The sequence below is a fragment of the Atractosteus spatula genome, chromosome 22, assembly GCF_055471065.1.
Source record: "Atractosteus spatula isolate fAtrSpa1 chromosome 22, fAtrSpa1.hap1, whole genome shotgun sequence".
NCBI classification, from domain to species: Eukaryota; Metazoa; Chordata; class Actinopteri; order Semionotiformes; family Lepisosteidae; genus Atractosteus; species Atractosteus spatula.
Genome location: NC_142727.1, coordinates 11,225,101 through 11,252,671, shown reverse-complemented (window position 1 = coordinate 11,252,671; position 27,571 = coordinate 11,225,101). Strand labels below are relative to the sequence as shown.

The window sequence follows — 27,571 nt, the reverse complement described above, 5'->3', positions numbered from 1 at the left end:
CTGCAATGGACGTAGTATTTACATAAATATGAAACATGACTTAATGGTCTGGTTTTAAATTTACCATTCAAATTTATTGTTAAGTTCACAATTGGTATTTCACATCAAATGGCATACCTGGAGTATACCTTTGGCATTGAACTGCTTACAGAAATAATTCCCTACAGAAATACTGTATTTATTTGCAGCGCCAATATTAAATTCCTATGGTAGCTGGATGTGCCATGGTATGTGAGGATATTTGAAATATTTTGATTGTCCTTATACGAATCAGCTTTTTTCATGTTTAAAAACCAACACTACTTTGTATCCGAAAAAGGCTTCAAGGTGTTTTTTCACCTCTAAATGAACTTTCACTTGTTCATGATTTCATAGATGTCTAAATGTGGAGCAAGGCAGGTTCCAAAAAAGAATTTCTAAATGATTTTATTTTGAATAAATACTTGGAAATGTCACAGACAATTCAAAACGTCGACTGTAAACTAAAACTTCTTTTTACATTGTTTTATTGGTGCACTGCTGAATGGATGTATACATAGTATACAGAGCAGCCAGTACAAAAGGTGTAAAGTCTTTTGCTGTACAATGTGCAAAAGAAAACAAAATTACAAGTAATAAAGGAACCATCTTTTAGATGGAAGATGTGGTCCCCTCGAACCAAAAAAAACAAAACAGCAAAAATATGTGGTTTAATGGAATACAGGATTCTCATTTAAAATAGTTATAAAAAACTCAGCACATACAGTGGGAGAAACTACATGTCAGATTTGAGGATGCGCGTTGACCAAATCTAGGCCTTTAACCGATTTGTTGTTTGAAATAATTTACGTTTTTGACGGCAACTGTACCAGACAGGGCTTGACATTAGCAGCTGCACTGCTGGCAAGGAACAGAAAGGATAAGGACCAACTAAAGCAGTATCCGCCAAAATCCTAAAGTTCAACAACCGCAAGAAAACCAGGTAGAGGAGTAAATCCGAGACAGGGACCGTTCTCAGTGAGTGTGCAGACAAATTCAGTCATCGCCAGGTGTCTCTGTGTCTAACTGCCTTTTTTCCTTTTATCCCTCTGATTATCATTCGACATGGTATATAACCATCCTGCAAACCTCAGCCAAACTACGTATGGACAAGTAATGTGGAGGAGACCCAATATTACTGTCTGCACTACTCCTTTTTGTCTGTGTCCCATGACTTTTTTGTTGTGAGGCCCTGGTTAACATTCCTCAGATTATTTCCATTAATTTAACTTTTGATTACCTTTCTGTGCAGGTTGTTTTGCTGGAAAAGTTACTTTGTGAGGTGAACTGAACCATGATGAGAAGCACCTTCGTTTAATCACACCAAGTGCTTCAACTGAAGAAGACATTTTGCAAAGAAGAAATGGCTTAATGCATCAGTCCTTTATGTGTTTGCTAAGGGGACTTCAAGCAGTGATAAAGTGGCTGAGTAGAGTGAGCTTCTTGCAGTACATAGGCATTTTATAACCTTACACACATATATCTACACTGAGAGGGAAGAAAAGGAAAGCTGAATCAATACAGCTTTTTCAAGACACAGTTGACCACACCAGGTAAGAAAGCATTAGTACAGCAATACAGTTTTTTTCAAGAAAAGAAATATATGTATGATACAGTACATACTTTCATTCTGTATTGCATTGATAACATTTGAGTCCCTAAAATAAAAGACAAAAAAGTTACTTTCTGCATACACAAACCTATATATGTAATCTATAAATAATTTAATGCACATTTTATCCATGCATTGTTCCAGGGTTTGACAGGCATTTATTAATACCTCCGTTTTAAGTCATATTTTTAAAATTCGTTGTTTTTGTGTACACTTTCATTTCCTTATATGAAGGACTTTTGCTTTCATGTTTCAAAGTACAGCGTTCTTCATATACAGAATTCTAATCACACGTATAGTTTGTTTTATACAAAACACTAAATTTTATCAGTCTACTAAACTGGACACTTAATTTTCATTAGGCATGCACATCAGTAAAGGGATAATCCCATTTTGCATTGAGCATTGGGATTTGTACATTTTTGATACAGAAACATCATAAAAATGGTGAATAAATTAAACTTTTAAGCAACACATTTATACATTTAGGAAATATATATCTTTGGATTTTTTCTGTATTTTTTAATTTTTTGTGCAAGAAGAATGGTTTAGAAAAATATATAAAGAATTGTATTTACACTGATGCAGGCATTTCAAATTTCAAAATTATTTTGGTAGGGTCCATTTTTCTTTCAGAGTGAATTTAAATTTTGAGAATCTCAATTTAGGACTTCAAAGAAGTGCTTGAATCAAAATTTGGTTGCTTTTCAAGTATAGGCTTGTATTCAATCACCCATGACAATTAGTATGTTTATCGACACTTGTCGATAAACTTGTCACTCCAATCTCTACTTTTAAAAGTTTTGGGGGTCAAAACATTGAGGGGTGAGTCAGTTCCGTTATTTAATCCTAGACATAGTCACAGTACACACATTTTATGCAGCATCCCTTTCTGTGGATCTTAGCAGAAAACAACAACAAGAGATAGAACTGTTTTTCTTTTGCAGAAAAATTGTTAAAAAAACGTTTCCTTATTTGAAGTAAGGGGAAGTCAAGACCTTATGTGGAACAATATATGCTTTCCTAAAATTCCAGTGATTCTTAATTCATTTCATGTACTTTCTTTGGCATCTTATCGGTTTCTAAAAGACTGAATCCCGAAAACACTGTCAGTGTCCTAATCACAATATTTTTTTTTCTCTATTAGAGGTAGACTTCTGTGTGTAACTCCCACTCTGTGTCATTTGAATCGATGGCCTACAGTTCGTACCTCTCTCGATTTACTGCCCTAGCACAGCTCCTCTCAGCAAGTGTTGCCCCCGTATAAGCCGATGCGCCAGAGCACATCGGTCTGGATCATTGACTTTTGTGCCGAATGCGTTTGACAGATCCTGTAAGCGGCCGGGGTTCATTAACATGGCCGCAGCGTGCAGAAGTCAAGTTCCTGCGGTTTCTTCTTGCTGCTACAGTGGTCTCGGGGTAGGAGCAGGCCGGTCTGAGTCACGCAGCGTAAAACCCGCCTTTTGAACCCTTTCCCGCATGTTTTGGAGCAGGGGGACCACTCTCCCATGCTCCACACGGGACACGGGTCGCCGCACAAACGGATGTCGTTGGGCTTCTGCGCGGTGTCGCAGTCGGTCACTAATTTCCCGGCGGTGTCAAGGCACTCCACTGACCTTCTCTGCAAACCATTGCCGCAGGTCACAGAGCAGTCCTCCCAGCTGCCCACTGCCCATTTGTACATCGGCCTTATGTACTCCGGCTTACTCCCTTCTATCTTGTTGGTGTCCACCAGGACACTGTTGTGCGAATGGTCATTCCCATCCTTTTTGTACACCATCTTATCTTCCTTGTTTTCCTTGGGTAGGTAGTAGGAGTACCGGACCCGCGGCGGGGTCATTTTCCCCACCGAGAGGACCTCCACTGTCAGGGGCTCCTGCAGGGGCTTGAAGGCCTGGAGCATCTCCACCGCCGTAGCCGTCCCGCTGTAACGCAGCAGGCTGCCTTTCACCATGATGTCCCTCTCCACCGCCGACACCACGTAGTTCCCATTCAGCAGGTACTTCCCCTGGCTGTTCTTCACCGCGAGATAGTTGTCGTCGTTCACCATTCCCCTGTAGCCGCGCTGTCGGATGTCAATGTTGGAAGCTCCCACTGGCAGCATCACAACAAAGTTGTAACCGTGGCTGCAAAACATCAAACAGTAGGGTGGCGTTTCATATTAGCTGTGTATCTTGGCACCACAGTAGAAGAGAGAGATCAAAGTAGGATGCCTAGCTGGTGAGAGACGTTACAACTGTACAAGCATTAGCTGCTAAGAAGCTATTCCCACACCCTGCTCTTCTTTGATACATTTATAACACTTCCTTAATATACCAGGAATTCTTAAGCTGCAGTAGATGAACTCATGTAGCTGTTAATCCCATCCTCACAGTTTCGGGGAGCTATCTTTCCTAATTAAGAGACCTGTCCTGAACGCAACAGGCCCACTGCACACTTACATGGGTTTCGTAAACAGTCCTGAGACCTTTTTGCAGCTCTTGTTGTCTCCGCCACACACGCCGCACTTGTCAAACTTTTTCTTTGAGCTCAGTTTCCCATCACACCCGGCTTTGATGCACTTTCCCTGCACACAAACTGACGAGGAGTCGGGAGTGCAAGGGGTCCCATCCACGACCTGGGCAAAAATCAGGCCATTATAAAAAAAATTGGTTGGACCGTTATGCTAATAGAACAGCGTTGCCTTCAAAGCCTGTTCGTCATAAAAAGAAGTCTTTTTAAAATTACAAAATCTCTGCGGGAGGTTTCATTTCACCTGGACAGCAATGTGTTTCTGAACATAAGTGCTCTTTTTCGACCTGGTATTAAAGGACTAAATGGTAGCTATTTCCTCAGTTTCTGACATCAGATTGCAGGCACTCAGCTCATACAATGTGTGCCTCTTGAGTTTTTTAGAAGATTTCAATGTCTCCATTACACACTTGAATCCCTCCCATACCGACATGGCTATTTTTCAAGTGCTTTACTGTGTTTGCTGTTCATTTCTCATGTTTAACTCATTTTCCAGTTTTATAGTTAATTTCAATATAACTATTGCTTTGTAGCTTGACTGTCATTTTCTTTGAGCATTCACTGAGATCTTTCCAATTGCATGAAGGCTAATTCATTCTTTATATCACATTTTACGGCATAATGCCTAGGTATTGTTGAACTTACAGAAACAGATTATTTATTTTAAAGACGAACTCCAGTCTTAACTGGCCCTTATCTTAATGGCTAGAGTGCTTAGCAACGTCCTGGGTCTGTCTAAGTCTATATCAGCCAATGTCTATATCCAAGTACATCACCCTGAAGAAAGGTGGGAAGAAAATGCAGAAACCAACAAAAGTATTTATGGGCAGTTCATTTTAGACATCTAGAAAAATACTTATTTATTTTTATATTTATTTTAAAACTATTTTTACTTATTCCCTTTGCAAGTCTTTTGAGATTTGAATTTTTTGCAAAGATCGAATGATCTTGCCCTTCTGTACCCAACCACAAAGAAAAACATGAATACCATATAGGCAAGGGTGGAGATAAAAAGCCAGCATGAAAAGTGATTTAAAGGGGTGTTTCTGTTTCTGTTGAATAAGCTGCTGATGATGATGCTGTGCAGCTGTGAGAGGTAGCTGTTCTCAATGGGTCTCTTTCCATTCTCTCCCACAATGACAGACCTGCACTCCTTAATCTGCCACCCTTCACTCCACACTTGGATATCTTAAAGAGATAAGCTGTCCTGCATTCCTTTTAAGGCAATATAATAGTTTTTCTTCTTTTCTTTTAACAGTAGTGAAGTACAGTACTGGCTCTTCTGTGTCAGCATGCCATTAGGAGCAGGCATGAAGGACAATTATATAGTGAACAGTACTGGGAGGCTGCAGTGGTTTTCTCCTTGTTCAGTTAGTAGTAGGCCATCTTGTTGTTTGTTTTCCTGTATTTATCCACTACCTATGCATGTTCAATATACACATGCATGCGTACAGTAAATTTTTAGAACACCATTTCATTATTCGTTACACAACTTCACCAAAGAAGCATACATATAAAACCAAATAGAACCACTAAGATCATGCAAGTATATTAAAAGCATGACAACTGATAGCCATGTGAGCCATGTGATACAATGTTTTCTTGTAATGTTGGTTCTGACATTTAAGTCTTGACTGTTGTATCTACTTTCCTCTTTTAACATTACTTCAGTTTTTCTGATTTGATTTATCCAGATTTTTTTCTGAAGCTATTTTTTCCATAAAACTAGCAGACGTTTTCTGGACTCATTGGGAACCTCTGCTGTGCTCACATGTTAGTGCCTGATATGGTACCGGATGAACAGGCCAATTGATTCAGAGGGAGACTGACAAGGGAGGAGAGATGCAGGGAGATGATTCTTATGGAAAATGAAGTACTTTCCATTCATCCATTCTAATACAGGGTCCTGGAAGGAGCTGGAGCCAATCTCAGCAAGCATCGGGCGCGAGGCAGGATACATGCTGGATGCGACACCAGTTCATCGTAGGACACACATTCACAACAGGGCCAATTTTCCCAGAACTGAATTAACCTGCAGATCTGTCTTAGGACTGCGGGAGGAAACCTGAGTACCCAATGGAAACCGAGGAAAACATAGCGAGAACATACAAACTCCACAATTCAGTACTTTTCGATGTTTTTTTGTATATTCTTGTAGTGCAACACATTGCACTATATTATATTACATGACGTGTTTAATCATCTTTAATTACTGACCTTAGGGGCGAGAACGTAGAAGTAGCCTGTGCCATTTGCTCTGCAGATGAGCTTGCATTTGTCCTTGGGCGATACCCCAGAGTATTTGGGGACCCACACTACTGATGGGGTCAGCCTGTTCGTGTTGAGACTGAAGCCATTGAAAGCTTCACACTGCTCCTCGCGGAAACTTTTACCTTTTGGAAGCAAGCCAAAATAAAAACGGGCTGTTAGGATTTCATCAGTAAGACTCATTCTGGAATGCATACTGGAAATGAAACAGCGAATCACAGAATCACAAAGTGTGCTGACGAATCCCATGGTTGAATTTGAAACTTCTTTTTCTTTCTGCTGAAAGCAACACAAATTGTTGGGTCTCTGTGAACTTTAGTAGATTGCAAAAAGGAACATATTTCTAACAGACTGGACTTAAATAAATGGCTTAATTAGGAGAGCTCCTGAAGAATTCCATTGAAGGTAACAATTATATCATCTGTTAACTTTCCTGCTTGTACTGAAAAGAAAGGCCTTTGCACAACACCTGGAATCTTTCAATTATCTTTTTCTAGGGAGTAAGAATGAATTAACATTTTAGGGGGGATTTTGACTTCAGAGGCCTTCAGTCATTGTCCCACAGAAGGTAGCTTTCCACTAATGGTTCCTCAGCCAAGCAGTGACTCAACATGACTGACCCTGTGGTTCCTCTTGTTCATTAAGGCCTTCGTAAAGTGCAGCAAATACTCTAGTGTGCTACCAGCTCACATGCCGTCCAGGAGAAACACTACACCTTACCTGTGTCAGGACAGGGGTCCAGGTTGCAGGAACGGTACCTGACGCGCACACCTTGGCAGTATTTGCCACCATTGGCTGGCACAGGGTTGTTACACTCCCTCTTAGCCAGCTGGACTCCCCCACCGCATGTCCGAGAGCAGGTGCCGAATGGGCCCCATGTTCCCCACCGGCCGTCCACCTGTTAGAGGAGCAAACACAACTGAAGCGCCGCACGCTGTCAGGAGACAAAATCTCGTCCAGAAACAAGTGTGCTCTCATCCGCCTTTCAGTAGGCTCTAAACTGCTGTTAGCTGCTTGAAACATGTGGCAGTGTGGAGGCATAAGGGTCTCCCATAAACCTGAACCTAGAGTCAGTAAATATTCCCTGCTTTGTTGGATGAATAAAAAAATGAGAAAAGGCCATTACATTTAAAAATTAATGGCTTTGTATTTTCCATGTGTGTAATATATACACTATATACCCTCCTGCCCATGAGCTGCAATAATGTTCAGTGGAAATGATTCGGTGCACCTACTAAACACTAGACAAAAACCAGACAGTCATTTTTTGCTCTCAGACAAGCGTGCTTTGCAGGAAAATGAAGACCTTCAATCTAAAATTGCTAACCGCAGTAGGAATAGTCATACGCCAGCACCACAGCAGAACCAGGCTGGGAGGGCTCAGAGCTGCTGACCTTGCTTCTGGTCAGGTTGTGTCTTTCGGTGCAGACGCCCCTCAGGCACGACTTCCCATCCCCACAGCTGGTACCGTCGGCCCAGGGGAAGTGCCTGGTTTGGCAGACCAGCTGCCCTCGGGCCTTTCCGGTACACCACAGCTTAGTACAGGACTGCATGTAGGGGCAGGGCTTGGACCCGATGCCAAATGCAAGCTCACACTGGCGGTTCAGGCTGTAGCTGGTCCCAGGGAGCACCTCTGGCAGGGCAAGGAGCTTCTGCGGCTGATCGAGCAGACAGTCACCTGCAGAACAAGACAAAGGCCCTTGAAGAGCATGCTCTCTCCGCCCAGCCCCCCCCCCACCACCACCTTTCTGAAGACGAGGGAATTCTCTGTGTTATTTTACACTTCTCATTTCTTTCTGCTCTGTCACGAGGAAAACTCCAATGCAAGCTGAGGAGGTCTTGGATGATGATCGTCTCAGAACGCCTGGAAAAAAGCTTTGCTTAATCTTCCAAACTCTGCCTCTGACGCAAGTTTTTTTTACAACAACAGGAACAAAGTTTTGTGTTTTCTCCTGTATGGCCATATAAACTCTCAAGCGATTAAAAATAATACAATTAACTGCTTTTCTTACATTGCAACTACTGTTCATAAACCCCACTTCTACTACTATTCATAATAATACTAATAAAATGTATTTTAAAAGTTACTGCAAATTAAACCTGCAAAATCTTGCTTATGGGTGAATACATAATGACTGTATTTGTTCTTCCCCCAAAAAATTCTGTTCCCCTGGGAGAGTTAAGCTGGCGCACACCTGGTTGAAATATATATAATTAAAACAACTGGCGCAAGATGTGATTCAGCAAGGCCCCTGGCCATTTAAAATACAGCTTTATTTTCTGCTCACCGTATTCATCTAAGGATGTTTATTTTAATCAAAAGATTTGAGTTTAAACCAAATGAGGCAATCACTACCTGTGTAAATAACTGTCCACAATCTTCAGGCCGTTTTAAACTGTAATTTAAGCATGTAGTTTTGTCAGTGTTTTGTTTAGTGATCAAATGAACTTAGTTAGCAGTTAGCAACGTGTAATGTGAGTCATGCTTTAGCACAGACATTCTGTACTATTGGTTTAGCTGCACTAATCTGCTGTGAGGTCAGAAGAGAAGTTCAAACTGCTGCATGCTTTGTATTTAAAAGCGCTGTGGTCATTATGGAGTGCGCCTTCTAGCAATCACCCCTGTGTGACCTTTTAACGTGCTTCGATGACACAGTGCTTGAGAAATTCTGATGGCCCATGACGGGGAGCTGCTAAAAGACACTTCCCTGCCGAGAAAGCAGATATACGACTCTGCACCGCATACTGTCCAGAGACAAAATCTCGTCCAGAAACAAGTGTGCTCTCGTTAACCTTTTAGTAGGCTCTTAGAAACCCCTGTTAACTGCTTGAAACATATGTGCAGTTCGGAGACATAAGGGTCTCCCATAAACCTGAACCTAGAGTCAGTAAATATTTTCTGCTTTGTTGGATGAATGAAGAAATATGAAAAGCCCATCTTGTTTAAAAATCAATGGCTTTGGATTTTCCAGGTGTGTAAAATATACCCTATATACCCCCTGCCCATGAGCTTCAGTAATGTTCAGTGGAGTGATTCTGTGCACCCACTGAACACTAGACAAAAACCTGACAAAAGTCTTCTGTTCTCTGATGGCATTTTTCTTAGATTTGTTACTACTGAGCGTTACAGCATCTTGCTCAAAAACTTAATCAACCTGGAAGATGGTTAAAATAGGGGAGCTAGCATATTTTTTTCCACAGAAGACTGCTCTTTTATGTACACTCTATTTACAAGGCATTCATGTGCAGTTGTGCTTGACAAAGACTCTTAGCATCCAGCTGTGAGCCTTGTTTATTGTTGGTGTATTCACTGTGGTATTTTCAACTTCAGCTGGTTTTTCTTTTAATAAGACTGGTCCTGGTATCTTTCAGAGTTCCCTCATAAAAGCTGTTGTAGTTGTACATGTAATCAGTCACTGCATGTAGTAAACAGTACTTCTAAACATAATTTCAAAAGAGGCAGGGCACTATCAAAACAATCACGTTTAAAACTACAACAGGGAAATTGAAAATACTAATTCAACTGTTTGTACTGCCTGTCTGGGACAACCAGCAGTCAATTAACAGTGAGAAACTAAACCGAAACCCCACAAACCACAGAAATTACACGTTATGATCATTAAATAATAGCAGGTTCACCATGAACACTGGGAAAAGCTGGGTCATGAAGGCAGCACAGAAACGAAGTCAAAGATGCAGAGGATCACAGGAAACTAATTACTTTCAACTGCAAGAAATCCAAACTTTTTATCGGGAAATGATTAAAATCTTATTGGGAGCAGGTGCACTGATTGTCTATTGAACAGGCAAATTTATCTACAATCAGTGCGGTTAATCAACAGTGACCTTGAAAGCCACCACCTGACACTCCTGCTTTACACCAGTTTATCTTATGGGATTCTGTCCTTTTCCTTAGTTCTTCAAATGATCAGTTGATCAAGATTATGCAAAGTTTATTAAATCTTTATCCAAAATTCATATGCTTTATTTTTCTAAAATGTACATGCATAAACAGAATGGAAGGTATCTGTTGACGCTCTCTCTCCATATATATATGTTTGTTAAGAATGTGAAACCAGAGATTCCAGGAAATCACTAAATATTTCAGTAAAACATGAAATCCCTGGTTAAAATATTTAGGGAATCTTTGAAATCTCTGCGCTTACAGTGATTCACGTGTGGCAAGTCTATGCCCTCTAAAACTTCCCGCATTTCACATTTTATTGCAAATTAAGTGCTGCAGTTGTAAAACGGTTCTGCGTGTGTGGTTGTAATCTTCCCAGAATCCCTGAAGTCTCGCACCTCTGAGAGGAAAAAAAAAACATGGCATTGTTGTGTTACAGCAGGAGAACTTCTGTTCTTGTACAACGGAAGAAATAAGATGTCTCCCCTCTTTAATCAGGTATTCAGAAGCAAGCTGAGTAATCCAGTCAAAGTGTTTAATTGAAGTGAGGAAAAATCCTCAAAAGGTGTGTGTGGAGTGGGAGAGGGGTTACTGCTGTTAACTGTATTCTCACACATGTGTGAACCACTTCAAAGTGCTAGCTATGTTCCTTCTTGGCAGCCTTGGTAAAGCTAGTCTAACATTCTCATCCTGGTATAAGAAAACCATGTACTTCTATTTTTATTCACAAGGATCTGGAAATACACTACAGTGCCAAAACCAAAGCATTACTGGTTAGTTATAAAGCTTTCCTTCTACTTTCGTCCAGTTGGTTAGATTACAGCTATTTAAATTTGTCATTTCCCCATGAACCCTGCATCCCAGCCTTCTGCAGATGGATGGGATGATTTATCTCATTTGGACCAGCTTGACCACCTTTTGAAAACCTTAGGAAGCTATGCATGTAACAGAGCATGTATTTTATATTAGTGTTTTTTAACAGAACCTTTTGTCTCAGTGAGGTGTAATTAAACTCTCCTTATGTATATAATGTGATGGGTTCCCTAAAGATCAAGATTGTTTAGGATGATTTTCAAAAGACTATAAAATCCATCTCCAAGGACTGTACTTTCTTAGCATTGCTTATGTCACATTTTCTTTTAGTTAATTTTAAGCAGTTTAATGTTAATACCCGAGAAGGTTAAATTAACACCCATTGTGAGATACTGCAAAGGAAACACAATTTCCCCTTCATTGCACATGACATAAACAAAACTGTTTTAGCATTTTTTAATAAATGAATAACATTTAAAGATGGCATAGAGGTTGTGCTTATGGAGAATAAATGTTCTGTTGTTTTCCCAGGTCTAAAGTGTGTCATCATATTAAATTCTTCATGGAATAAAAATCTGTAGGCTCAAAGTGTTCACTACAAGAGGAATAAAATGGAACTTTCCCATCCTTCATATTCAGGAAACCTTACCTTTTTCCACAAGTTGCTCAAAAGATCATGGTCAGTATCATGAGGTAGTTACTGGACCTCAATAAAAGTTAGAGGGGATAATTTGTTTTGAAGAGTGTGAAATGGCCGTTGCTAGGGGTGGAGCTTACCGTGGCCGCTGTCCAGGAAGTCGGTAACGATGGCCGCACTGCAGGCGGACCAGGGGTTGGAGCGGTCAATCTGAATGAGCGTGGGAGACATCATGTGATTGTCCTTTAGCTTTCCGAACACTTCCTCGCAGGCCTTCACGTTGTCATGTGGCATATTGAAGACATGTCCTGAACGACAAAGCAAACCCAACGCTGCTGTTACATCCCTCCACTGCACAAATTCCAGTTGAACAACACAACATAAGACAGGTCTCAAATGACATTCATTCAGTCGTTCAAACTTGTTTATTAGTAGATAATTGATTTGAGGATCTCATCCAGTCGTTTCATGAAAGAAACCAGGGTATTGAATTTGACATCAGGCCTGGGTGGCTTGTTTTATATATTTTAACCCTTTGTGTACTGTAGATTCCCCCTGTTCTCAGTTTTAAACACACGTCTGCATAGTTTCAAAGGTTAAAAGGCTTTGATTTAATCTGTTGGAAAACTATAGGTAAATATACTATACATACAAGTCATGTCATGTATTTTTAGCAGTTTAGTAACCCACAGCCATTAAGTGTACTGAGAGATATGAAAGCCTATTAACATCACAGAGAAATAGTACTGAGAAATAATTATTGTTTTTAAATGCAACCACATTGTCTAATATCGGAATATATCGTAATATATATGCAGTAATATTTTCGAAGACAAGTTGAACACCCTGTCATTGAGCAATCCTGGATTAAAGATGTCATTTTCACCATTTTTGTGAAAAACATGAAAAGGACAACTTTACAACTGTATTATTTTCTTCTTGTGAAACTGCTGAAACATTTAGATAGGTTGTTGCCTAGACTTAAAACAATGAACTTCGAATTAATCTTTAAACAATGAACAGAATACATTTAACTGAACAGTAAGATTTATATTGTAGCTACTGTTGGTTTACTGTTACCATTAGTCGATTGTTGAGTATTTAAGCATTAAAACCCCAAAAGCTTACAAGCTATGCTTACCTCAACTACATCTGAATCTGAAATTCCACAGCCCATGACAAGAAATGTGTCATGTGAAGGGAGAAGAAACAGTATTTCAGTGTCGGTTTGCACAGACATGAATATAATGAAATATGGGAATTGAAGAAAAAAGAATCCAGCATTGTACACAGATTGCTGCCATAGCCAACAGGGTCATGCATTTATGAAGAGAGTCCTGTTGCTGGTGGTGATGTGTTAGCATCCCGTATCTCGAAATAGTGCAAAATTATCTTGTTTAAATGCAATTTTATTTTATTTATACACAATAAGTATTGCATTTAAATGCAATGCTATCTTGTTTAAACACAATATTATCTTGTTTAAATGCAATTTGTTTTTATTCATGGCACTAATAGGCTTCCATAGAGAAGCATTAAAACACAACAAACGCCTTTAGTTCTAATAGTTATTTGTTGATTGTTCATTCATGCCACATCTGCTCAGATTCCACTCAGCTTTCATATATTACCAATATGGAAAGTTTTTCGTTGTAGGATGCATAATTGTGCTAGTGTAGTAAAATGAAAACTTAATAAATAACATATGTCTTATAATCATTGCAGTAATTTTCGTTCCACATTGTCAGGGAGGAAAATGTAGTTTGCCTGTTAAAATAAGATTGTGATCAAATGTGTCAGCACTCTATCTCCCTCGTATGCTCCCTTAGCTTCTAGACCAAAGGGATTACAGATCAACCTGTATATCAGCTTTGGATAAAAGTGTCTGCCAAATGAATAGAAATATAATATTGCCTAGTATTATGGGGTTTTTGATGGGTATTCAGATTTTCTCATGCATGTACCATTAAAAACATAAAAGTATAGGTTAATTGTGCACTGAAATGTAGAGAGAAAGAAAAAATGTGTTGTCAGCTGAGTTTTCTTTAAATATTCTTTGGGTCAAAACAGTGTCTGTTCTTTTTTTCTCTTTTTCAGGGTGGGATTAACCTCTACTTCTCTCTTCGTGGCCAACATGAAGCAACCAAGCATTCCACATGGAAAAACAGCATTGACTCAAAGCAGCACTAGTCCTTAAATGAATTTACAATGTTGCCACCTTCTCCAGAAATCCTTCTGCTTCACATATTTGTATTTGTTTTATAATTCAGTTATACATCACAGTGAGATCATTCACCTAGAGACCCCTAAGCTTTAATAGTATTATTAACTATTATTACAATTGTGCTGTCAATGAACCTTGTGCTCTTATTATTATTGTATATACTTAAAGACATTAAAACCCAACAAATGCTTTTGGTTCTAATACTCTTTCGTTGTGTTTTTCATACCCCTCACTACAGTTCGCATCTTGCAAGGAATCGGATGTGATTCTTCTGACTGGGATTTTTTTTTTACATCTGGAACTACTTCAGCATCTGTTGTGAGTGGTAATTCTTTTTCGAGCTCTTTGATAACACATTTAACAAGCCTAATAGCAACTGTCACTTTAGGGCTTGAAGCCTGTCATGCATAATGCTAGCTTGGACCGAAGGAGCCTTGTGGCAAGTACTATTTACTGAACAGTGCAGCCCAGATGACTCATTTCTTTTGATCAGACAAATGTGAGAAACACCATTTACCAGTGGTCAAAATCACTTTTGTTCTTGTCTAAAATAGTGCCGTAGGTGTTATGTTAAGAAGTGCTAATGCACATGCATGAGGTAATGACAGCTTCCCTGGTGGCTGTCTTGAGTTCCTCATACAACCATGTGGGTGTGCTTTGCCAGTGTTAATGGCTGTTGCTGCTGCTTTTGCCCTGGGCTGTATGTTCCTAGCTTCAGTGCATTGCATTTACTGTAGGATGTATTTGGAATAATGGGGAAAAAAATGAAACACTGTGGAAATGAACATGCCGTAGCTAGTTTGGGCTTCAAAGTATACAAAGTGAAATATTCTGCTTTCTGTACCAGTTAAGTGCACCCAAGAGATGGGCTGAACAATGCTAAAATAAAGTGTAAACCGGATTTTGTAAGCTTTCCATGCTCTGGTAAGTCAGAATTCTGATCACAGAGCAGTCGTTAAGGTTAGTTATTTTTGGGAATCCTAAAATTATCTTCAGAGGTGCCAGTGCCCACAACTTGCTCTAGTTCCTGCAAAATCCTCTGCTGATCCTTTGAAACCTTTACCTGTTTCATCCTGATCCTGACTCTCCCAGCTTTGTTAGATTGCCAGTCTCAGTCTTTACATTGAACTCCCCGATTTTCCAATGTACTAAATTGGCCCATCTGCTATAGGTCTCAGCATCTCTTAGCCGCACTGAAGGAGCACCTGCTGGATCCTGGATCCCAGATCCTCTTCCTCCATCCACTCCGATGGGAGTCTTCCCTGTGACCATGCTCAGGCATCACGCCTCAGTGACGGGTTGTGCAGGAAGGACTCACCCAGCTCGTGTGCGGTCGTGAAAGCTGAAGGCAGGCCGTCATCCTCAATAACTGAACAGCTTCTCTTTGAGTCACACATCGTCCCCACGTCTGCCATCCCCAGCGTGTCACACGTCGTGGCTCCACACAAGTCCTGCAGGCCATCAGAAAAAGACAGAGCCCACCGTGTTATAAAGCAATGTTAAAAAAAGTTTATTTTAAAGTCTCCTGGACTAAATGAGATAACAGAACCTAACCACATACAGTTAGGTATACAGCTATAAACACAGTGCTAGCAAAGCTGTCAATACTATCAGCATGGAACAACTAGCTTCCGAAGACTAGAAATGCTGTTTTTCACAGCTTTTTTTCGTAGTTTAACCAGTTTCATTTGATGCTCAAAACTTTTTTTCTTTGCAGTTCTAATCCTCCTTTGTACTCTTTTCTTTGCACAGTAAGTTGTCTTTTAGAAGATAATGGCTGAGGCACAGGGGAATGTGAAAATAAGTGTAGTCTTCCCACCAAAATGGGATAATGACACCTTATGACCCAAGAGAATAATTTACTTTCCATCGATTTGAGCCCAAAAGTATTTTCTCTAGCCCATTAACCCCATTAACCCTGGTATGGCACCGTTATAAGTAAGTCAGAGCAGCAGAGAGGCGCCAAAGCTCAGAAATACCACTTCAGGCCTGTACAAATACCAAACATTACAGCAATAACATCCACCGATCGGTCCAGCATCTCACTGGCTGCAAATTTTAGTAACCGTGACCCCAGATTTTGACAGATGTCTGTTGGGATATACAGTCATCCTCAAAACCTTCTGTATTCCAATTTTCTTATGCATCGATAGTTTCTAGGGACGAATACAAGTCAGGTTTTAGCTTTTACTATGTAGCAAAAGTATAAGAATATTATTAGAATACATACAATATGAAGCTGGCTATACAGTATTACATTGAATTCACATGTGCCTATGTTAGAATGAACAGAGTATACGTACAAAATAGTCCTCTAACCCTTAAAAAAATATTCTGTTAGTTCAGCTTAAGATACAGAACACGGAATTCTACTCACTGTGTACCATATGTGTTTATCTGGTAGCCATATTATGACTTAACCATATGATTAAAATACACATGCTCACAGTTATAAAAGCATTCATTAAGGGCAGTTGAATGTTTTTCATAATAACATGTTTTCTTTGTGTCTGTAAGATGCTATAATCAGATTTAAAATGTAACTGTGCTGTTCCATTTGTTTTGTTCAGAGAACAAAACAGCAAGCAACATACTCCCTTTCGAACTTTTATTACAATACAGAAGTTTAACAGAAACTCAGTAAATTCCAAAAAGCATCAACATTTACTAACAAGTTAAAAATGTTAGCAAATGCAATCTTTGATCTAAAAATCTTAAAGTACCCCCAGTTAAACCCAAAGATTCTTTAACAAATTGTTTATTACCACATTGTAAGCAATACAAAACGTAATCCAGATGTTAGGGTTGTTGTGTGTGTATGTGGAGGAGTATGTCGTAATTGAAATAAAATGTAGCAAAATGAGCTCAAATGTCATTTTGATTCTGCAACAGAGTGTACTTATATTTCACATCGCAAATGAGGTATACAAGAAAGAAACATTAATAGAAATGAACACATTTGAGTCTTTCCTCTCTGCCGAAACATGTAGCTTTTGTAAATGGACTGGGCTTCCTTTTTAAGAAACATTTAGCTAAGTGACATTAAAGGTTAGCTGTCAGATGTGCTGATAACTATGATAGCTACATTTGCTGAAAGTCTTTTACAAATATAGACACCGTATTCTCATGGTAAAAGGATTTCAGGATTTCTTTTTGCACACTGCTCTGTCAGTCTGGGTGTGCTGTGGCGTGGCATCATTTGAGCTCTGCTTTGGATTCAGCTTTCTGGTTCATTAGTCCAGGAAACTGTTGAACGGTTATTCTACAGAAGATGACAACACACTGTATGATGGTAATCTCAAAAAAGCATTTTCTCAGTCTGGAAAAAATTAGTTTGTCTGTTTTCTTCTGATGTCTGTCGTGGATGTACAGTACTGCACAGTGTGCAGTCACTCAGATTTATCTCTCTCAGGGGGAAATATTAACTTTGAAAGGTTCATTGGAACTCATTACTTAATCTCTTGGAAAACCTTTTCTGTTGCTTATATGAAAAGATGTGAGCTTTGTACTCAAAGTTGTTCATGGAGCAATTTATTATTTATTGATATTCAGCTGCAGATTTCTAACATCAGATGGGGTTCAATGAACTACAGTAGATGCATGCAAAACTATCATTACAATATGCTACATTTTGGATAATCTTTGACAGTGGGAGAAATTTTTAAACTGCATATAATCCAGTCATGGGCTGCCACAGTCGTGCAGTGGGTACAGCCATACAACGCTGGGGCCCCGAGTTCAATTCCTGACCTGGAGTGTGGAGTTTGTATGTTCTCATCGTTTTCGTGTGGGTTTCCTCAGTGTGCTATGGTTTTCTCCCACAGTTCAACAACATAGTGGAAGGTTTATTGACTTCTGGAAAATTGGACCGACTGTGAGAGTCTCTGTTTGTTTTCTTTGTGTCCGCCCAGTGATGGACTAGCATCTCGTCCAGGGGGTACCCCGCTCTGCTCCCACTGAATGCTGGGATAGGTGACGGCTCCCCCTCAATGCCGAATTGGAAGAAGTGGTTAGAAAATGGATGGATAATTCTGTAACTGTGTGTTGAGATCTCTGCAATGGGGAGGATTGAATACACATAGCAGTTTTGTAACAAAGCGATTAAGCATCATTCAACTACAATAACCCTATTGTGTGCTTATAAATGCTTACCGAAGCCAGTCTATGTCAGTTGCATGCATTACATTCAGACGTTCTAAGAACAAGATCTGACTTCTGTAGCAACCTACCCTTTATCCCAACTCCATGAGCTCTAGTCTCTTATCAACAGCTTATAAAGCAGTTGACCTATTTGGCACTAATCAAAGTGGCCATGAGATTTCCCTCATGCTGTGGGTGATGGTTCATTCTTTTTTTTTGTCTGTGGTGCACTTTTAACAAAATCGACCTCATCTTACGGAGAGACAACACTAATTCAAGCAAACATTTTCTGATATTTTTTATGCATAGGCTGAAAGACATTAGCATGACTGAGAAATAAAGATGCTGAATAAAAGAGACTCTGAAAGTTTAAATGAACAACAAAAAACACATCCATCCATTGATTTCTCTTCCTGACCAGAAGGCAGAAGCTAAATAAGACCTTGGGCCTCAGATTACGTTGGTGGGAACATACAGTATGATGTATACTGTACCTTTGTTAAAATCAAATCTGTTCAGATATGCAAGCTCAAAGACAGCTGAAACCAAGTAACTGTTCTGTCAGTGATTCTGTGGTACAGCAATGTGAATGAGATATGAACAGAATTTTCCTGATGTCCATTAGAAATGCCGAAGTTTTTAATAGAAATAACTACTATTACTATAAGGTCATTAAAGGCACTGTAGAAACACACTATCCCATTCACACAGTATGTGCCTCCCTTCAGAAATATGACAGCAAGTCCTGAAGAAGCATTTTGTCAGTCTGGGAAAAATTAGCTTTTCTAGCTACAGGTGTACATTAGTGAGCTTTTCCTGAAGCATTACAGGTAGTATTTCTCTGGGAGCCCAGTGTTATCCGGCTGTTCCACCACTGATTCATTTCATTGACCATTTCCAATTAAGGAACAGGTATTAGGTTTATTCCATACTGAAAAGAGAAGAAAGAAAACACAATGTTTTGGCTGTGGAGCTTTCTTCTCCTTTCAGCATGGAATAAACCTATGACGTGTTCCTTTGCAGCCTACGCATGCTGACGCAGCTACCCACCTGAACTACATTTCCAATTTATCCCATTATGTTTTTAAGTTTCTCAAAAGCTTCGCCAGTTTACCTAGACAGTAATCCCCTGGACATGGAAATAACTCCTGTCACAAAGAAAAGCCTAAAATGAACGTCCTTGCTTTTCTGTGCTTTTCACCTTTTGAGCTTGAAGTTGATTCCTAGTCATCAGGATCCTTCGATTAATACCATTTTGAGAGATTATATGCTGAAAAGAAATGCATTAGAGCACAGTTTTAAGAGAATCCGAAAACTTCTAAGCCAGACTGTGTACAGTCCAAGAGACTGCAGGAGTGGCCTAGACTGATTCCAACATGTTGGATGACTGAGATGTTGTAGTTTAGCATTTCTCAACGGAAGTGGCCTCATGACATTTGTGAAAGGAATATTGACATGCCTTTCCTGAAATGAATTCCTATCGAAACACGCACACCATGTTTTGTTAGCAATACTGTCACTAGAAAGCTGAAAGCAGAACAGGGAATAAAGCTTTGGGTGTTTAATAAACATCACCACTGCTAGTTCGTATTTTAATTTCTCACTGTGCCAAAAATGCAGATTGGATGGAATTGATTTGGACTAATCATATGCTACTTTTTTTAACCCAGGACCACTGTAGTTTTACATTCTAGGGTCTTACAATTACAAATTAAATGTTGTACAAAATTCAATTTTTTTTTGCTTTCTGCAAAGAATACAGCTTTTTCATGTAACACAGCCACAGAGAGATAATATTCTTCTTTGACTGGAAAAGTCACTACACCATTTTTTACCCATCTGGTTTTATCTCTCCTATTGTCAGAAGCAGACAATCCAGTTGTGAAATAGTGCTTGAGCTTAAGTAATTGTAGCCTTTGTAATTACAGGTCTCTTTTAAGATTTTAACACCAGTAGATACAGCAATCCTTAAAATAATAAGAGAGATGTAAAAATTTGATAAATCATCCTAGATAAGGGATACTGTCTTGATTTTGTCAGTGGAAAAGGCTTAAGCATTAATAGCATTAAGATCGGAATTGATTGTATATCACAGTATTTCACAGTATATTACATCTTGCTCTAAGAACTTTTTTGTAAAAAAGAGAAATTTCTCCTTTATGTATATGCTTTGATTGTGGTAACATCTCTCTCAAGCCTAGTTCTGTCTTCTTAAAGAGATCTTAAAGAAAAAACCTTTCTGAACCGGTTCTTGCTTGTAATTATTGTATGTGAAGACAGTAATCTCACAATGTAGGATGTACTTAGATGTCAGTTATGTTAGCTCAATTTGAGGCACAAGGGAGGTATTAAATTGGAGGAGGGATTTAAATATTGGGCTTTTCAGTGCAACACTGTTATACCCTATGCCATATGATATATCCATTCTTTAAAAATAGAAACAATTTCTACTGTGGCTAAATTCACCAAAGTTTAAATATTGATTTGGAAGTATCAAAAGTGGTCAAACATGCTGAACCATCTGATATGATCATATGATTTCTCCCTTCATTTTACTATAAGATGCAGACAGAAAGGCTAATCTTGAATTTCCTTCATTAATTCACTATCTGGTCATCATTAGCTCCATTCTGCCCTTAATAATACATAATAATAAAATATATACTTAATACTAAAAGAATAATAAAAGAAACATGCATTCCTTATGATGGAGTAACAGTAAATCATAAAAGTCAACATTAACACAGTTTTGACTTGGCCTACTAAGTGCCAATTAGTAAATTATGATTGAATTAACTAGATTGCACATGTAATCCTTTTGTCCTTTCCATATTTTATTTTAATTTTTCTCCAGATGTGGTGCAACACAATCTCTAGTAATCTCAACTGAGCATTATTTCAATTTAATAAAACCTTCCTCACTAGCTGAAATGACATAAAACTATCAACATATGGTGCCCATTACTGCCTGGTGAAACCTGAAGAAAAATGAGTTGACCACTTTTCTGGGACCTTGAGTCCTTAGATTTTTTTTATTCAAACTGCCAAGCAGTAATCGTGAGAAAGCCAGAGAATAACTTTACTTCTTGCCATTTAGCTGAATAATAATCCTTAGAAGACCACACATACTCATAATACTTGATGTGGTGCTTTTAAAAGAAACCAAACGAAAGCCGAATGTTACTATAAGTCAATGAGTCACCACCTGTCCTTTAGTTTGCCTAGTCTGGAGCAGCAGCTGAAGGCTCACACCAAAGCCGCTCTGCAACTCTAGGACCCTTTCTGAAGTGCGGTGCAGCTTCTGAGATACTGTATCACCCTCAAATGAATAAAGTCGGTAGGGTGACACAATACGTACAAAGGTTTAGGCTGGGTTTCCACGACTGCAACTAGGACAGCTTTTTGTGCATCACGAAACTCCATCAACTATAGCCAGTTCTCAATTTGGGTTCTTTTGTAGTCTCAAATGTAATTGAGACCAGCCACATGCCCCTTATCAAACTCTCTTAAACTGGGAAAGCTGTAAACCCTAAATAATTGTAATACACCCTTATACTTATCTATTCCCTTTTATTACTGTATGTATATAATGAACATCAAAATAAACTTGTCATGCCATAACGCATTGATTTGAATAGAAAAATAATGTATAAATATTTAAGTGTATAGAGATTAAATGATTTTGGTTAATTGATTTAATAATGACTGAAGGGTACACATCTGTGTGCCTTTGACAAGCATATAAGCACTAAATCGCCTCATTAGTGAAAGAATTGATAGGGCATGGGTGAGGAGGTGATTTAACCTATTGAATGTCAAACCTGGTGAAAATCAATGAAGAAAAAATGCAGAAAGCTGTGAACCCACCCCATTTATCTCAATGCTTTTCTGCCCTTGGAATGTGGGAGGCTGCACTCAGTCAATATCATGCTTGTCACTCTCGATTCCTAAGCAGACGTGACATTACAGCCAAACGCAGTCCATCAATGATAAGCCTCAATTGGATAGTCCAGGAGTCACGATAGCTCATCAAGATCAATGCAATCCATGTGGGCTGGCCTGTGCTAGGAAAGCTACAGAACTCCTCTTGCAGTGATTGCTGTAAACCTGCCTGCAGGGTGCTGTATTGATCAAGTCCTGGCACCTTATTTGCTGAAACTTCAGACAATGCTCATCTTCATGCTGCGTGTATAACATCTGCTTTCTTCCAAAATGAGACGTTATCCCACTTGAATATTTGGAAGATGAGCTCAAACTAGACGTAGCATTTACATTTCAGAGACAAGTGAACATTGATATGGAAGTGGGATAGAATCAAATGACAACCTGGTGCAAAGTGTGCTTCACAGATGTGCAGCTTGTATTACACCCACAGGTTATCACACACACTGATAGCTAACTAGCAACAACCCTGAGCTTTTCATGACACATGTTAATAAGTATAATGACGCTACCAATGTTCACTCCAGTTTTACCAATCTGCTCAATCAACTGTTACTGGTCCTGTTACAAAAACGATTTTGGTCATTTTCATGATGATAAGGAAAGAAGGTGATTCATTTCATAAACTTTTTTTTTAAACTTTAAATACATTATTTCATACATTATTTTGATTAAAATGTGCCTGCTAGCAACAGATTTCATATAGAGAAGGAAAGTGATCCTATGCTGCAAGCTCTTCATGAAGTCACATTCTTCTGCCACCCTCGTCCTATCCCAAAACAAAAATATACGCACACTTAAACCCAAACACGTGTTCAAATGTATTACTTGAAAGGGGATCACCAAAGAGATAGTTTGTAATCTCAACTTTATTTTCTTACGTTTGAGAACCTTTCTGAACAGATTCCTTGTTACCCGATCTACTGAGATCTGTAACCACCTGAATTCCGCCTTGTATATCACCTCTAAAGTCTTCTCTAACATAAGTCCTTTCAAAACATGGAGTAATCTTTCGTTTCTGAGAATTTAGTGGAACATTTCCTTGGCTTTCTGCTCACACTTTTCACTTCTGCTGAAAGAACTTGAGGAAGGAATGTTTAAAGTACAAGATCTGTAGAACTGACAACTTACTGTATGGTCTCCACACTTTCAATAGGTTGCTCTTTTATTTTCTATATGATTCATTTTTCTCTCCTGTTTTCTGTTTGTTTGTTTGTTTGTTTGTTTGTTTGTTTGTTTGTTTGTTTGTTTTTCGTGTGACAAAATGCAGTTAATTTTACAGTCATTACAAGAAGTGAAAGACCTATAAGAAAAAAACTTTAAAAATTTGGAACTGAACTGAAATTCTAAATTACATTCAAACACAGGTTTGGACCTACAGAAAACAAAGCAAAGAAACTTCGACTTGGAATACAAGTCACAAGTTCATTTTCTCTATACTACCTTATGTCTTTTTAACAATAAACATTTCCTTTTTAAAAAAGAAATTGCCTGCTGACATTCTTAAATGCCACTGTGTAACGTTCTCTCAATACTATAAATCCCTTAAGGCCCAATATAAACATTTTGTTTATGATCCTTAATTACAACATTTTCTGGCTCACTAACTCCCTCTTACAGCTTTTTATTTAGTGGTTTTGCTTTAACTTACAGCTGGCAATAGAAGGCCATTTATATGGTTTCTAACAAGTTTGCTTCATGTTGGGTTTTAAAACCTGTTTCTCTGTTCTTTTTGTAAACTGCCAACCACTCTGCTTGGTAATGCCAGCATTTATAATACTTCCTTTAATGAACACATCTCTGTTGTAGGTTTACCATTTCATAAATGAATAAAAATGTATATAAAAACATGATGAAGCCCTAATAAACTACATAAGGAATGTAAATCAGGTCCATGTGTAAAGAGAAAAACTGGATTACATGATTTTCTTGACTCCTAAAGGTTGATGTTAAAGTTTATTAAACCTTAAATGCAAGGAAGCACTTTGAAAAGGGTCACACCGTTTATCTTTTATAGTCCCGAAAAGTCAGTGTGAGCATCTTTTTCTCACTCTATAATGCTAATTTTCTCCATCTTTAGAATCCATAGCTTTTTACCAAATAAAATCTGTCAAAAAGATGCTGGAAAAAATAGCAATGTGGCTTGCCGAAAGGTAAAGTAAGAGTTAGACACAGAGTAAGAAAAACAAAATGCTAGCCTTTTGTATATTTTGTAAATTAAACTATGTGATTTTTTTGTCACGATGACTCTTTAAATTTCCTTCTTCCAAAGAACTGAAAATAGAGGCCAGTCTGTTGAGTTCCATAATTAGGCAGATGGAGAAAATGTTATGTTCCTTTATGACTCCCTCATTGGAAAAATAATATGAGGATGGGGTTTGAAGGTACATTATTCAAGAAATCTGTTTTACATGTACGCCTGGATCACAAATGCGCGATGCAGCCTGTGGTGAGTATGGGTGCCATCAGTAGATTTTATTGTGTCTGACAAGTTGCAGATCTTTGCCCAACACCTGGAGCTGACACACTGCACTGTCTTATGTTCTCTATTTGAGTACTGGAAAAAAAAAACCTACAATCTTTTACAGCAAAAGACTTTCTGGAGCAACAGCTTGACTTCATAGAGTGCCTTTCATGCCAGGTGATGTGCACAAGTGAAACTTCAGGATTTCCACTGATGATAAGGGTTTTTAAGAGGTGTTCTTCTTTTGGAGAAGGGAGGTGGTGGTATCTGAGGTGTCAGGTTCCTAGAAACTAATGTGTCTAATTTTCTCTTTCTCATTATGCAGCACTTTGTGATGGAATGACCTGAAAAGGGCTTATCAATGTGGTGTGTAGAGTGTTCATTTTAATGGAGCTTGGAAACTTAATTTCAGGAGAGGAAACAGCCTGCCAGCTCAAGCCACTTATGTAACTTCCTACTCCCTGTATTTCTTCCCAGCCTTCATCCCTTTGAATCCCTTCACACAGCCGATCTATCACCCTGCCCACTGAGATGACCATTGAGCCTGGTCAGTATCTGGATGGGAGACCTCCTGGAAAAGCTAAGGTTTCTGCTGAAGATAGAGGGACCAGTGGGGGGGTGCTCACCCTATCGTCTGTGTGCGTCCTAATTGCAGATGAGACTAATAGGACTAATTAGAGACTAATAGGTGCCGTCCTTTTTATGAGACATAGCACCAAGGTCTTACTCTCTGCAGGTCATTAAAAATCCCAGGGTGTTTCTTGAAAAAAGTAGGGGTGTTACCCCGGTATCTTGGCCTAATTTCCCCCTGGCCTTTACCAATCATGGCCTCCTGATAATCCCCATCTATGAATTGGCTTATTATTATTATTATTATTATTATTATTATTATTATTATTATTATTATTCACACCCTCCAATACTGCTTTTGCATTGATCTTGTCTGTCTACACAGGAAAGGGTATTATTACCCTTCAGCCAAGTGAGTTTTGCTTTAACATTAGAACAGTATAGAGAAAGCTAGAATTCCATACATATCCAAGCATTGATTTGTGTAGTGTTGCCTGAGGCTCCTAGAGTGCATAACATAAATTGAGAGTTCTGAATAGTAGCCGGTCTTGCTGGCCAAGGGATAACGTGGGGTCTGTTGACAGACAAGGTGTAACGACGTTACCAGGAAGGCTGGACAGTGGGAGACAGCCAGAAATGTGGCAGCTGGGAAAGATTAAGAAGGAGTAGTCTCATCTGCAATCTATAAGACAAGGGAAGACTTGGCTCAGATTGGCTGATACTACTGCTCTTAACCAAGACAGTGCGACACTATCTCTGCTCCAAATAGGAAGTGGTTGTTTGAAACCACAAGATAACAGATAATGGCAGCTAATTCCCTCTCAATACCCACACCGGGGCAAATCCTGCCACATGTACAGTACTCTATTCCATATTTCCTGAGTGTTGCACAGGAATTATGTGAGCTTCATACTTCATGTAATGAAAAAGGTTCACTCCTGGTGATATTGCAAAACGGTGTCTGAAAAGTATTTCTTGATCTGCTTGTCAAAACTGTTGGAAAAACAGAGTGAACTGCTTGTTGTGCGAACAGAGTCTTTTATGCTACATTTATGTTCTGTTTGGACTCACTACCTTGATATCATCCAGACTTGCTGAAGTCAATGCAAGAAACTGTGGAATGAAGCCACACACAGGGCCAGTCAGAGGTGTCTACTCCCCTGTGTTTGAAGTTTCAGAAAGAAGGCAGAGAAAGAGTTGGTTTATCATAGAGTACTATGTTATTTCAGCCAGGAGCCTCAATGCTTATTTATAACTAATTATAAGATAAGCTACACAAGCAGTATTACTAAATGAAACTCAATACATGAGCTGGGGTCCATGTATTGAAAAGAATGCATTAAGATGAAGAACTGGAGAGTAAAACCTTTACAACTCACGCTTAAGCTAAATTCTGAAATTGACTACATTTTGTTGTTTTCTTCAAAAGGCACTGATCTAAATATTAACATTCACTATTATTGTCCTTATTATTAACTACAATCTTAATGAAAACTGATATAATATAAATACACTTGGGTCAGGATCCAAAATTACAAAACAGTGAGGGGAAATTCAAACCTCTAGCCACTTGGACATATATGCATACCATACAACTTTATAAAATTACTGGGGTCCTTTGCATTAATCAGCATTAAAAAAATGTTCATGGAAGTCATGTGGTGTTTTGTTTTATGGTTAAAATTCCTGTTGCTACAAAAAGCGTGCAATGCTGGGTTTTTGATTGCTCATGCATCAAGTAGAGAATGTCTGGATTTGCTGTGGTTTTTGCCCAGCTATATCATGGCACACAGTTCAGTTTTTTATTGTTAAGTGGATGTGATCACTGCAGTCAAACCTCTTCTCTGACCACAGATGGAGAATTACAAGAATGTTGCCCGTAGTACTGCAGTGAACAAGCAGGTGGGCCAGCCTTTTGGGTTTCTTACACTGTATACCAATTCCTTTCCATACAGCTCAGAAAGGCTTAATAGAAAACAGATCCAGTCTTAGCCTGGGGATCATACTCTGGGCTCACAGCTGGAAATGGGAAGATCTTGGAGAAATGTATACTTCCCATTGCGACCTGCAAGTGTTAAACCTTTGACCTACAAGCCTGTGGTACTGACGAGCCTATAAAAAAAAGCAAAATTGAATTGCCAGAGCTGAACCAAGTTATTCTAAGCAAGTAGGTACAAATTGCATCTCGGTTTCAAGTCAGCTGGACATGAACTATGGCAGTAGTGTCATGTTTTGTGAGGTAAAAGCTCAGCTTTGAAAAACATAACTACTGCAGCATGGACTGCTTTATGTGTAGCGTTCTCTGGTCATTTCAATGTAGTAATACTGAAGTTGGCATAGTTTCTGTTCCATTTTAGCACCAAATGCCATTATTTAATAAGCTGAGATGGCGCAAAGGTTTCTGGAACAGAGTCACCCTGTAGGCCTTTATCCAGTCATTGTATACTAATGAAATTGGCACAATGTGT

General features: G+C 39.0%; 1 protein-coding gene and 1 long non-coding RNA gene across 2 annotated transcripts in view; one reads left to right on the top strand and one right to left on the bottom strand.

Annotated features, from left to right (window-relative positions):
• Window positions 1-492: 492 nt before the first annotated feature.
• The window catches only part of LOC148816811 (A disintegrin and metalloproteinase with thrombospondin motifs 15-like), a 29,997-nt gene continuing 2,918 nt past the window's right edge, over window positions 493-27,571 (bottom strand). Inside the window, exons 2-8 of the mRNA XM_088939979.1 lie at window positions 15,306-15,438; window positions 11,904-12,071; window positions 7,804-8,087; window positions 7,130-7,307; window positions 6,359-6,534; window positions 4,072-4,247; window positions 493-3,756 (exon numbers count right to left, since the gene is read on the bottom strand). Of these exons, the coding sequence (XP_088796105.1) occupies window positions 2,982-3,756; window positions 4,072-4,247; window positions 6,359-6,534; window positions 7,130-7,307; window positions 7,804-8,087; window positions 11,904-12,071; window positions 15,306-15,438 (1,890 nt within the window). The 3' untranslated portion in view covers window positions 493-2,981. The remainder of the gene's footprint in view (window positions 3,757-4,071; window positions 4,248-6,358; window positions 6,535-7,129; window positions 7,308-7,803; window positions 8,088-11,903; window positions 12,072-15,305; window positions 15,439-27,571) is intronic.
• On the top strand, window positions 13,861-16,847 carry LOC148816812 (uncharacterized). The gene is made up of 2 exons (XR_016094692.1): window positions 13,861-14,305; window positions 15,159-16,847. It is a non-coding gene; the product is annotated as an uncharacterized LOC148816812 (long non-coding RNA).